The sequence below is a fragment of the Sceloporus undulatus genome, chromosome 2 (assembly GCF_019175285.1).
Source record: "Sceloporus undulatus isolate JIND9_A2432 ecotype Alabama chromosome 2, SceUnd_v1.1, whole genome shotgun sequence".
NCBI lineage: Eukaryota > Metazoa > Chordata > Lepidosauria > Squamata > Phrynosomatidae > Sceloporus > Sceloporus undulatus.
In genome coordinates, this window is record NC_056523.1 from 313,315,423 (window position 1) to 313,328,459 (window position 13,037).

General features: G+C 38.8%; 1 protein-coding gene across 12 annotated transcripts in view; it reads right to left on the minus strand.

Moving 5' to 3' along the window:
• NEDD4L (NEDD4 like E3 ubiquitin protein ligase) overlaps positions 1–13,037 on the minus strand; it is a 406,323-nt gene that overhangs the window by 112,673 nt on the left and 280,613 nt on the right. For all 12 annotated transcript variants that reach the window (XR_006101806.1, XM_042448263.1, XM_042448262.1 and 9 more), the window contains 3 exons: positions 6,413–6,474; positions 6,181–6,280; positions 3,363–3,529 (listed from right to left, as the gene is read on the minus strand). Coding sequence is in view for 11 of the 12 variants with exons in the window: in XM_042448263.1 (XP_042304197.1) it covers positions 3,363–3,529; positions 6,181–6,280; positions 6,413–6,474 (329 nt within the window). In the remaining variant the exon portion in view is untranslated. The remainder of the gene's footprint in view (positions 1–3,362; positions 3,530–6,180; positions 6,281–6,412; positions 6,475–13,037) is intronic.

Sequence of the window (13,037 nt, forward strand, 5' to 3'; positions counted from 1 at the left end):
TGGGGTGTGTAGTCCAAAGTATGTAGAAGCTACCACATTGGGAAAGCTGATATAGACCATACTGGGGGAAGATGAGACAAAAATCTAGTTAAATATAAGCCATTTTCATTATGTTTCAAACTGACTTTCAAGGGGATGGACACGCTGCATCCTGAAATATAGTCTGTAACACTTCTCTAGTTATATCAAGAATCCTAAACTACAACAGATTTCAGGACCATAAGTGATGAGCTTAATAGATAACTTCTCTGTCCTATTAAAAACTGGAAATGATATTTTAACGAATTGGCAATCAAAATGACAACCAAACTGTTCTGAAAAATATTTGTTTAAGTGTCAAAACCACATGTCATAAATTAAGAATATAAATTTAACCTCAGGAGGAGAAAAAACATTATCCTGCAATATTTATATCATGGTGGAAAGAAAAAGTGGCTGCTTGTCAAAAAGCACAATATAACTGGATGTTAAACTAATGCTTGATGTCAGTAGAGCTCCTAACCCCTTCAACTATGCATGCCATCTGAAGTTAAGCTTTTTGTATTTTTAGAAGGGTAATCATAAGAAAGCCTGAACTGTGAACATGAAAAGAACTCAATTGCTAGGGTAAGAAGATTACATAAATTACAAGTGTATTGACTTTCACTAATACACAAAGTAGGGGAAAATCTGGTTTCAGAACTTATGTCTTGCATCCCCTATAAAGACAAAATCATTAATTGCTATTGAAACAAAAGTAACAGCGAAGGTCCAAGAAGTGGATAGTTAACATCACCATCCCATTGGAGTTTCAAGTAGTACTGCTGCCAGGAAAAAAACAGCAGCCCAAAAACAGACATGGAAGCAATATCACTTATGGGGATGCAGAGTGGAGTGCAAAAGAAGTGCAAATGCAACACCAGTCATCTTCTTCCCAAGATTTATCCAAGTGATTCTTGAACACAGGATGGCTTTTTATTCAGTTATGGCATTGTACTCAGATAGCATCTGATATTTAGCTGAAGAAACAGCAGCTATGAAGGATTCAAAAGTGATTGGGTACTTTCTTGATGGAATTGATGTAGCTGTTAAAAGGAATACAAAGGGAGTGATATGTGTTCATCTTATTTACAGAGGTCAGGGTCCCCTTTATCCAAACAGTCAGAAGTATAGCTATGAGTGGCAGGGAGTAAAATAAGGATATTCCCACTTGGAATAAGAAGTCTGCTCCCTGTAAAATGTTCACTCCATCTTCAAATTTCTAGCATTATAGAAACTTAAAACTTTTATATTTGCTAGTTCACAACCTCGAAAGCCTCAGAGATTGTTGTATGCTGCAAATTCTGCATGATGTGTCATGAACATTACTGAAAGCAGACCACTAGTGGAATTCAGACAAATGTATGGATCCAGGAAGCAGTTCTTCTTAACTTTCCCACGTAAATACAGTGTCCCTAATCATCAGACACTGAAGGATGCACTTAAGTCTGACTCTGTGTCTGGCACACATCACTGTTTCTAGGAAACAATAGCTACCTGTTCTCCATGTGACTACTAGTGCTCAGTGGAATGATGTGTTTATCCTATGGGAAGTTTAAACTGAACAGCAGTGTAGACTATCAGTCTCAAAACTGAGTAAAGAGAAGCTGGCTTCTTTAAAGAGAGATCATTCTAGATAGCACTAAAGGCTTTCTTTTGTCCATGGTATACAAGTGTCTATTGAGTATTATGGCACATTATTTATTTATTACCTTTTCCTCTAGTAAGCTCAAGCTAGTAGACATGACCCTCTCCCCACCAAAAAAAGCCCAAAATGCACAGGCCAAATAAAGTGACTTCTAGACGTTTTGGGGACATGGTGTTTAGATGATGTACACCCTCAAAGCAGCCAGAAACTTGTGTAAAAAAAAGAAAAAGAAGAAGCTGCTTCAAGGTCATGCTAAAATGGCTAGAGCTGGACCTTTTAGGAGAGGATTGAATCCACTCCTGTCGGTGACTGCTTCAGACTGTAGCTGTGGCTTGCTTTGAAAATAAAACACCTACTACAAAGCTGATGTGCTCCACCTCTTAAATATCTCAGCTAGGACTGTAGGAAATAGTGGTCATTTACAGACAGAAAACCAAGATTTCTGTTCTATAGGTCAGGCTTTAAGGGCTAGTAGCCTACAAGGATATAATAAAGTGTACTTCGACACACACCTACCTATACACAAACTCTAAACACAAATAAATCATGACAGCTGCACCTTAGTAGAAGGAACTCCTAAATACAATGTCTTTATATAGTGGAGACAATGCCCAAACCTCTGTGAGATGTAACAAACCCCACTGTATAAATGCAACTGTCAAAACAAGAGCAAATGTCCCCATATTCCAAAGCAATAAACATCTCTATATTCCGCAGCCTCACAATACCAAAGAATGTTAAACTAATCCACAGCATTCAACAGATTTGGCATGCTTTATTGCATGACATTAAATTGTACTGAGAAGAAACCCACAATAAAGGAATTCCATAATTAAGCTAAAATGCAGAGTTTTTTTTAAGATTCATCAATGTGCACAGTACTATGGCCTCTTCAAACCACCTTCCCTACACCAATATTTTTGTTGTTGTGAAAAAGATGGGTTTCCCTATTCCTGGAAACCTTTTTTTTTAAATGCTTAGGAGGTGGCACAATCTGTACTCCCTCCCCTCCTTCAAAACTTGAAGTAAACATTGGTTAAATATAATAACAACAACAATAATAATATGCACTGTTTTAAATATTTTTCTGCATGAAACAAAGTTTGTGTATACCATACCATCAGAAAATAATGGTGTCAAAAAGTTTTGGTTTTTGCAATATTTAGGATTTTGGAATTCCAGATAAGAGAGACTCAGCCTGTAGATGCGTGGTCACTTCCAGTTTTGATTTATTTTATTTTGCAACACTTTTCATCATATTTTGTGCCTGGTGTAGCAGGTAATGGAGCAAAAGTCCCACCTCCATTGTCCACCCATGATTTAAAGGTCTCTGCTTTAAGCCAATTTATGTTATATTTCTTCTGAATGGCATTTATTTTGATTTCTGACAAGACACTTTCAAAATAATTTTTCAAATCAGTGTTGGTCCACTGAAAATATTAACAGTTTTCAGAAGTGACAAGCATGCAGAAACTCCCAAGTTATGGAATGAAAGCAAAATACTTCAAAATTTTTCATTTCCATTACTTTGTTTCTGGAGGAACATCCAGAAGTCATGGTTAAAGTCGAATAGAGACCTATTCTCCATATTTCCCCCAATTCTTTAAAGAAGCTACTTAGGCTAATAGCCATTATCACATTATGTACCACTTAATTTTAAAAGGTAATTACAGGTTGCATGAAGATCCACACTTACATTAAACTTGGTCGGTGCCATTGTGTTGTCCTGTTGTTATGATTGACATAGTAGGTACGCCCAAGGTTGTCTACTTTTTCTTCCCAGCCAGGAGGCAAGGGAGGTGGTGGTAACTCCTCCTGGCGCTGAGAGGGAGAATCATTGGAGTCAACCACTTCCCAGCCATGCTTTGAAGGAGAAAAAGGGGAAATGAAAAATTGATTTTAAAAACATATGGAAAGAAACCAATAGTGATTCCCACTGTCAACATTTCTGATAGCAAAGTGTTTTGTATGCAGAATTTATTCATCAAGCATTTGTTTGTAGCAGCTGATTTACCAATACAAATACAAAGATGTCACTTCAGAGAAAACTAGGGTGCAGACCAATATCCTCCTTCACAGGCAAGGTAAGAATATGTTTAAGATGGTGCTCCTAAAAGGGATCACCAGCACCTGGAATGGGGCCTGGAGGCATATGGGCAGCTAGTGAAATTTGGGCAGAAGAGGAATAACACTTTTGCTGAGGTCAGTTTTTTAAGCTATAGCATCTCATATTTGTTGGTGTTTCCAGCTCATCCCAAAAGGCACTGCTATGGGCAGCAGTGATTCTCAACCTTTGACATACCATGTCAAACCAAGCACTCAGTCAAAGATGGTATTGTCTTACCATGATAGAAAGGTAAACTTTTTTCCAAAAAAAAAAATATTTTTGTAGGTTTGCAGGCATTCTGTTCTTATACTAATCACTATACATTTTAAACACATAAAAATGCAGTACCATTCTTTTAAGTAAACACAAACACAAAAATAATTTCATTAACAATGCAAAATTGTTATAAGGCAAATCATGTATTACATTTTACAAATCCGTGGTAGTGTTATAATTTGTATTGCTGTGACTAAAAGACTTGTGTCCCACCTGGACTATTCCTATGCCTAACCAATGCTAATTTTTAGCTCTGGTTGGGAATCACTACCCTAGAACACATTACAGCAGTAAGGGAGAGATAAGTGAAATATGGATGATCAAGAAATGGTCTCATGCCGGAAGAACTGAAGAGCACTTCCTCTGATAAAAATGCTATTAATCTTCTACCAAATAAAAAAGCTGTTTCTGCAATGTACACAGAACTCAAAGCTACATGTAGCATCTTTGGTGCTCACTAAACAATTAGCATTCAAAATAATAGCAGAAAATAAGAAAGGTTTCTGTCTTTGCTTAATATCCCAGAATAGTCTGAAAGCAACACTTTGTTCTGGAGGCTATTCCCATGAATAAAGGCTGAAATAGCTCGTATCTGATTCATTCATCGTATGATAATGAAAAGATACCATTCCAACAGAAACTCATTTCAGTTTTCATCAATGATTCATACAGTACTTTCAATGCATTACAAGGTGGGTTGCACTTTGCTGGCAATGAATAATAAACCTACAAAAAACCCAGTCTCGCTCTACTGCTTCAACACCTACGCAGGTCATACTTCCGCCTGCCGCAGCAAAGCTTCAGGGCTGCAGTTGCTTTGTGAGCCATGATCTGGGATTATGACAAATCAATCATGTGATGGCTTCTCCCACAAATTCCATGCTCATTGCCATAGGAAATCATGTGTTATTGTGTGCAAAGACCACACAAACTTTTGCTTTAAAATTTGTTCTCTGTCTATACCAAGTGGACTGTTTTATAGTTAAGAAGATTATCAATTTATTTTTAAAATTTAAATTTTCAGTTTAAGTAGTGTTCCCAGGGCAGCTTTCAATAATATACAGGACCAGATAGCACATCAAGAAAAAGAAGAACTGCAGAAAAATGCAGCAAATAAAAACTTAGTGAAGCATGTAAACACTATTAACAACTTAAAATCTATCATTTATGTTCTGGGAGGGAAAAATTACTTGGTACGATATTGCGCCTTCTTTCTTACAGAACTAGAGTATTGATTAAATCTGTCATGCTTTGCTGCTCCTGTTGTTTTTGTTATTACAACTGAAATTGAGCTGGGCCATTTAAATTCAGTTTTGTTAATGTGTGAAAGAAAGGCTGCAAAAACTTTTGAAAGCACAAAGAGATCACACACTCTTACGTCTATAAATCTAGATTGCTCACAAGGCAAAGGGTGCAATCCAAACCCGTTTTGGGTGCTCTTTAGCTATCTTGCTTAGAAGGACTGCAGATTGCAGGCAACCTGTGATGGTACCCCGGAACACTTTAAGACAAAGGTAATGCTTATTTTTGTTAAATGGACATCTTTTGGATTTTTTTAAAGTATAAAAAGCCTGCCTCCATCTCAACTATTCCTCAACTCTCAGTGATCTGCTGAACTGAACAAGGCAGGTGGGCAGGATGGTCACTGGAAAGGTATAGTTTAATTCTTTCATGTACATCCCAGTTTAAAGAAAAATCTGAGGAATGAGAAATGAAGGGCTCGTCCCAAATCTCCTCCTGAGCAGTGTGCAGATTGTGGGAAATTCCCTCTCCATGTGTTTCAGCTAATTGGGAACAGTAATTCCCAAAAGTGCAAGATTCTTTATTTCATCAAAGGGGCAAAGAAAGGGCATATTGGCAAGGCATAAGGTGAGGCCAGTGGTCTATTCTGGCCCCTTAGAACAGGAATGGCAACCTTACTTGTGGAACTATATATGCTTGTCTTCTGGATTTTGGTCACCCAGTGTCACCATTGTATTACTGAAACTCTAAGTATGGTCATAGTACAGTTTAACAACTAAATAGTTAAGCTACCCTGTACCCAAGATCAGCGCAGTCCAAGGTCTGTCATCTATGAAACAGGTACGAAGGATGAAAAAGCTCAAGAAATTCTCAGTTCATTGCAATTTACCTCAGAGTCCTCCCTCTGATCATTGTCATCTTCTTGGCCACCATTCTTTGGCATGTAAGCCATCTTCAGTCGCAAAAATCCCTTTACTCGAGACTTGTGACTATGAAGGACAGGGAACATTTTTTAAAAAATAGGCATAAATTCATAATAATCTTCTGCATGAGAAAGATCTTTTTTAAAAAAGTAAACTTCTTTGAAAAAGAAGTCAATGTATGTAAAAATAGGACCTCACCTTCTTGGCCTGAGAAGGAAATCTTTAAATGTATATGGCCTTTCCATGGTTGGATCTTCAGTCTATTGGTATAACAATAAAATCAAGTCATTAAAGCTCAAGTCTGCATGCCTACATATACTTTCTGAGAAGATGCACATTGTAATTTTACAAGAGATCTTTTAAAGGAATTTGCCTTTCTTGATAAACATAGTGTACAGTTCGCCAAGCATTCCCACTAGGTGTCACCCTTAACACCACCAATAACCCAACCAAATGTTCACTGCCTGGTGCATAAAAATACTTAGGATGTAGGAATGGTAGAGATGCGTGGAATTGCTTAAGAATGGGGACATGCTTCCCATCTCTTCTCCACAAATAAAAATCACTCCCAAACATACGCAAGGGCTGCTTTCAGAAGAAGTTTTTATCTTACCATAGCCCTGTCTTATTAATGTGTACAGACAACATTGTCTTCTACTGATGATATTCTCTCATTACTTCCAACCACTTCTATTTCCATAATGCAGAAATCCATTATGGAGAAAAATTCAAAGCAACTGTATACATGTTCTGGTTCAAAAACTTCTTTATCTGGAAACACCCCTGAGCCCATTTTACACTGAGACTTTCAGATAATGCAGGGAAGCCACACTGTATTCAGGGCAATTCAAAAAGAATGGAGCAAAGGTAAATCGGTTCTTATTCAGTTTTGCACCATTGTTTTTGAATTACCCTGTACACGATTCAGTAGACAGCATCCCTTAAATGCTTGCTATGTGAAGTGGTGGTCCACAGACCAGTATCAGTCCATTAGCCATCAGCTACCAGTCCCTAGAGAGCTTCCAGGAAAGAAGAAAAAAAAACATTTGCAACTAATGGTCCCTGTCATTATTTATGGCTACAGAAAGACTCAAAAATAATATTTATAAATGAAAGACACAGCATATTCCCTCATTATCACATACTGTAGTGGAAAACATATTTAAATAAAAATCAGTAGTATTTAGAACAGCAACCTGAAGATGATTAAAAGAAAGATTAAGTGGGGGTTTATAATCTCAGGAACACCTCACCCTGCCATTGTGTGTTGGGATGCTATTCTGTTCATGTGCTGCCTATCAGTCTTGAAATCAATTCACATTAAGGACATGCATATATTTAGATTCCAGAGCAAAAGGTGGCTACATATTGGCAGTTTTCAAATTTGTAAGAGGATGTCAAAATTGGAGAGAGATAATAAAATATTTGATCTTGACTCCTCTCCAGAAAGAATGGGGTCATCATCAGGAACACTGATTTAGGATGAACGCTGAGAACAATAAAAGTCAACAAATTTCTGGTTAGGCAGAGTTACTTAGTAAATAATTTCAAGAAAAGATGCAAAGTATTAAAAAACATTTAGAAGAATGTCCCATCAGCACAGACACAGGGATATCAGATGTATTTGAACAGAAATAACACTTCCTTACGCTGATCTGCCCTTTTACTTTAAGGCAATGTAACTGAGGACTAGAACCATGCATCAGGAAACAGAGCCCTCAGTTGAAATGATATGGCATCCACCAAAGACACAGATAATTCAGGCCTTTGTTTCTAATATAATGATGCTGTCCCTTAATATAATAATAATATAGTTTATTTGTATTTTCCCGCCTCTCCTGAATGTTACACTACTGTGGTAACAAATTAGATATATGAACCACTTAGAAGAAAGTTTAGGGAAGCATATCATTACTGTTACACATTTTTGTCATCTAGGCTGCATCCACAGAAATAATCCAGTTTGACATTGCTTTAACTGTCATGACTCAATGCTATGGAATCCTGGGTTTTATAGTTTGGTGAGGAACCAGAGCACTCTGACAGAGAAGGCTACATGTCTCACAAAACTACAATTCCCAGAATTCCATAACACTGAGCCATGGCAGTTAAAGTGATGTCAAACTGGATTATTTCTGCAGTGCAGATGCAGCCCTAGAACATATTTGATTACAGAATCCACACAGATGGTACCTACCATGTAGGGACCTTGCAGCATTGTCACTTGCACACTTATAGACAATAGCCCCAATTTTCAGTCACTTGCCACACACAATTTTTGATATAAAAAACCCAGATTTGGCCAAAATTGTCCCAATGAACAAGCTGCTTTTTGCCATCGGGGTGTTTTTTCGTTTTCTTTTTGCCCTAGTCAGTGTAATATATTTGGACAAACAAATCCCTTGCCATTTTTTGGGAAACTATGATGCAGTAAAGCATAAATGTCATCCGCTGATTGCAGCAGATTGGCTCCATTTGATGGGAAATGGAAATTTACTTTAAATAAATAAATAAAATTCTTTCATTGGAGAAGCACTTGTGTTCTCATTAGATTTGGAAATATCATACAATATAAGAAATAACATTTTACCTTAACCTAGACTCTAACCCCTGGAATTCTGATTGGGAATGACAAAATATCCCATCATTTAAAAAAAAAAATCCAATTGAAGAATAACAGTAGATATGACAATGACTCAATATAATACTTCAACAGCAAATAAATGTTTACTTGCATTACTGTTGTTTTTTAAAGTAAGTGACCTAATGACGTCAGTTGAAGTTTGTACTTATTGCTCACAGATAGGATAATAGGAAATTCCTACCATGGCAAATGCCAGCTTTTAAACAAAATGTGAAAATCCACAACAGTGAATCTTTAACGCCTGGCTGAGTATCAAGAGCCATTAAATAAAAATGAGGTGTATGTGTGTCTGGTATGTGCAAAAGAGAGAAACATGCTTCCAAGATTTCCTGTAAAATGAACGAGATATTTACAGCACCCCCACCTCCAGCGACAATCTGTCTCGCTGGGTTGTTGCAAGAATAAATGAGATAAAAATTTTCACACACTTTGTACCTTTAACAGAAATGATTAATTGTAGTAATAAAATGGTGTATGCTGATGGAAAAAATTGGAAAGGTTCCATCTATGCTGTAAATGTTTAATGCAGACACTTAACCCAAGAATGAAACTGCTCAGACATTTCTTTAAAATCTGCACTACTTAAGGAAATCAACTGGAACAGCTGCACCAAAGATGTATTAAATTCCCCCCAAAAATGAACATGGAGTAACTAGGACCCCAGGACTGGCAATACAAAATGATAAAACACAATATGGAATTCTTTATTTCCAGTGAGGAAATGAGGAAATGCCCAAGTGGAAAAATCTGATAGAGCCCTGTACCCTGGCCCAATCGGACATTGTGGTTGTCTAAAAGATACCAAGAGATTTCTGTATGGAAACAGCCTTGGATCCAAAGGAGGATAATAATATCATAAAAGCAGTATAGTATGAGACAATTTGATGAATGGGGGGAAATGCCACCCAAACACATTCATTCTATATGCAGAGAGACTGGTATAAAATGTTTTCTTCTTCAGAAAAATGCTAGCTGCTGCCACTTCAAACAGGCCCATCGCTGTGAGAATGTACATTCCCTCCAATAAAGAGAATTGCTTTAAATCCATACAAGCAAACACCTTTTACATGACTGTATAGTCAGTCCGTCTATATCCATGGATTCAACCATCCACAGCTTGAAAATATATATATTTAAATAAACTCCAAAAAGCAAACCTTTTGCCATTTTATTAGACACCATTTTACTATGCCACTATATTCAGTGGGACTTGAACATCTACAGATTTTGGTATTTGGGAGGGGGGTGTTCCTGGAACCAAAGCCTAGCAGATACAAAGGGAAAGCTCTATGCTCCAACATCTCACAGATGAAAACTGGGACACTAGTGGCCGAACGACATCAGAATGTGATCAGGGTGGCAAAGGTTATTAATAAGTAAGGACACACAAGGTAGGAGAGGCTGCAGCAGTTTGCTTTTGTTTGAGCCTAATGGAAAGGGCACAGTTCTGCTCGCTCCTCCTCGAGTTAACTGAATGTGAACTACTTTTGCATTTCAAACGCAGTTTGCACCAACTGAAGTAAGCTGAGGACAAATGGGGAAAGTAGGAGGACTGAGAAATGGGTATTTTAAATGTGACTGAAAAGCAGGACAACAGAGGATTAATCAGGGCTGTTATTGCCAAATCAGGACAGATGGATATGTCTTAGGCTTGCCATAACCCGGCTGCCCCCGTGAAATTCACGGATTGGAGTGTTTAAACCGTTTCCCGCCCGTTTTGCCCATTCATTCCCGGGTTCCTGCTGACTCCAGGCCAGATTTTGTCAATCTCCAGTCAAGACTTTTGACTGACAAGCTCTGCTTGCCTGGAAGAAGGCAGGATTGGCTCCTTCTCCGCATGTGACCCCCTTAGTCACGCCTCCTCCTCCTCCTCTTCAGCCAAGATGTCTGCCTCCAGGGAGAAGGAGCATGGCAGGGGCTTCCTGGTCTGGCAGCCTCCTTTGTCCCCCAGCCTCCGTCCCCAAGGGCTGCTGAGCACCAAGGCAAAAGGCAGGCACAAGGGACTCCCTTTAAAGTCTGTTCTTTTTTTTTTTCCTTTCCTTTGGGGCTCCTCTCTGCTCTGCAGGTGGCTATGGTTTCTGGGAGAGAGGAGGAAGGGGGAAGGAGGAGGGAGAAAATGCCCCAGGCGTCTCTCTCCTCCATCTAAGGCAGCCTCCTCTTCTTCCTCCTCCTCCTCCTTTTCTTCCCCCTTCTTCTTTTCTTTCCTCCTCTTTTCCCTGGAGGACCCAAGGGTTGTTGTGTCTTTGCCTGATCCTGCAGACTGTCATTTGTTTATACTTTCTAATCTGCCTCTACATGAACTTATCATGTGTTTTAAATTTGAATTTTGTCATTGTGCTGGCCAAATGGCCATAATAAAGTTATTCTTATTATTTCCTCCTCTTCCCCTCTTCCTCCTCTTCTGTTGTAATTGTGTAGAGTTCCCTTGGCATAGTTTCTTCAAAGGAGGAGAGGATTGCCTTTACGTTCTCCTAAGAGGCTGAGAGAGTGTGACTTGCCCAAGGTCTCCCACTGGGTTTGCAGGGCCATTCTGGCTCCTCCAATTCTCCAGCCACCAAGCCAGCCCCCTCTTCTTCCCTCCTTCTTCTTTTCTTTCCTCCTCTTCTGTTGTTTTTGTTGTAGCTATTGTGTGCCTTCAACTCTTTTCTGACCTATGGCAGCCCTGTCTGGATGTGGGAATTGTAGTTTGCAGAATGGCTGTGGCACCAGAGACTTAGAACTGAAAAGCACTTCAAGACCACAATAAGGCAAACCTATCCTGGGGTTTCTTAGCAAGATTGTATTCTGAAGAGGTTTGCTGCCTGACCTCTCATCTCTCCTTGAGGCTGAGAGGGTGGAGAGTAGGACTTGCCCATACTCTATTTGTTAATTCCAACCTTTTGGAACTTCTAGTATTGTCATTATGATTCTTCACATAATGGTCTACCTTTCAGGATTACACTTGTCAAGAATGTTCACACATATTAAAATATTCTATGCTAACAAATTGGACACACAAGTGCAGTAACAGCCAAAATCTACTATGCAGTGATACCTGTATAGTACCAACCAAAATGCACAAAATATATCATGCAAGCTTTCAAAGCTCCACTGACATCTTCATTAGGCAAAAGTGTTAAAAATCTAACAGAAGCAAGCAAGAAAGAGAAAATGATAGTGTAAATGTGCTATGTGTGTGTGTGTTTTAGAATTGATGTGTGTGTGTGGCCAGAAAGGGAATTACATTCCTGACATCTGTCCAGGAATAATGTCAAAATGTCCTCCATTTTGATCATGCCTAAGAAACATGCATTTAGATTAACATTTTTTTTAAAATCACCATTTTTTTGCGTGTCCTCCATTTTTAGAAATGTTGTCCTACATTTGAAAATGTTGTCCTATTCTTGTCCTACATTTGTCCCGGTTTGGAGGTCCTGACTTATGGCAACCCTAATATGTCTGCAAAGCTTTATTTTTAAAGAAACCTTCCAACTGCAACTTAACAGAAAAAACACTTGCTCTTGGACAAGTACATAATACATCTACACAGCATCCTGGGAATTAGGTATTTCCTTTCTTGGTGGACCACCACGAACTTCCAGACTCTTAGGGGCATGAAACCGAAGGTAAATGCAAACACATCGTGGGGAAAAAAAGCAGCTGACAAAATTCCCCTTCTGGGGGAACAGCTGCCTGGCAAGTAGTGAAAAGCCTCCGTCTATTCTGTTACTTACTAATCCTGATCGACCTTCGCTTCATGGGAGCAGGCAGGCATATGAAGCTCTGCAGCAGAGTATGGAAAAGTTACTTTTCTAGACTACAGCTCACAGAATTACTGGCCACATTGGCTGAAGGATTCTGGGGGTTGTGGCCCAAAAAGTTAACTTTCATACAGGTAAGCTAACTTTTACAACCTTACAGAGTAGGAGACCATCAGAGGTCTATAGTGCATATCATCCAGCTTTTCCCACCTCCCTTTTCCTGTACAGTATCTATTTAAGACATTTCAAAAGGAGGGGAGGTACTGTGAGCAAAATGACATGGCCATCTTCTCAGAGGTCGCATCTGCACTGCAGAAATAATGTGGTTTGACACCAATTTCATTGTCATGGCTCCATGCTATGGAATCTTGGGAATTGTAGTTTGGCGAGACATTTAGCCTTCTTTGTCAGAGAGCTCTGGTGACCTAACAAACTACAG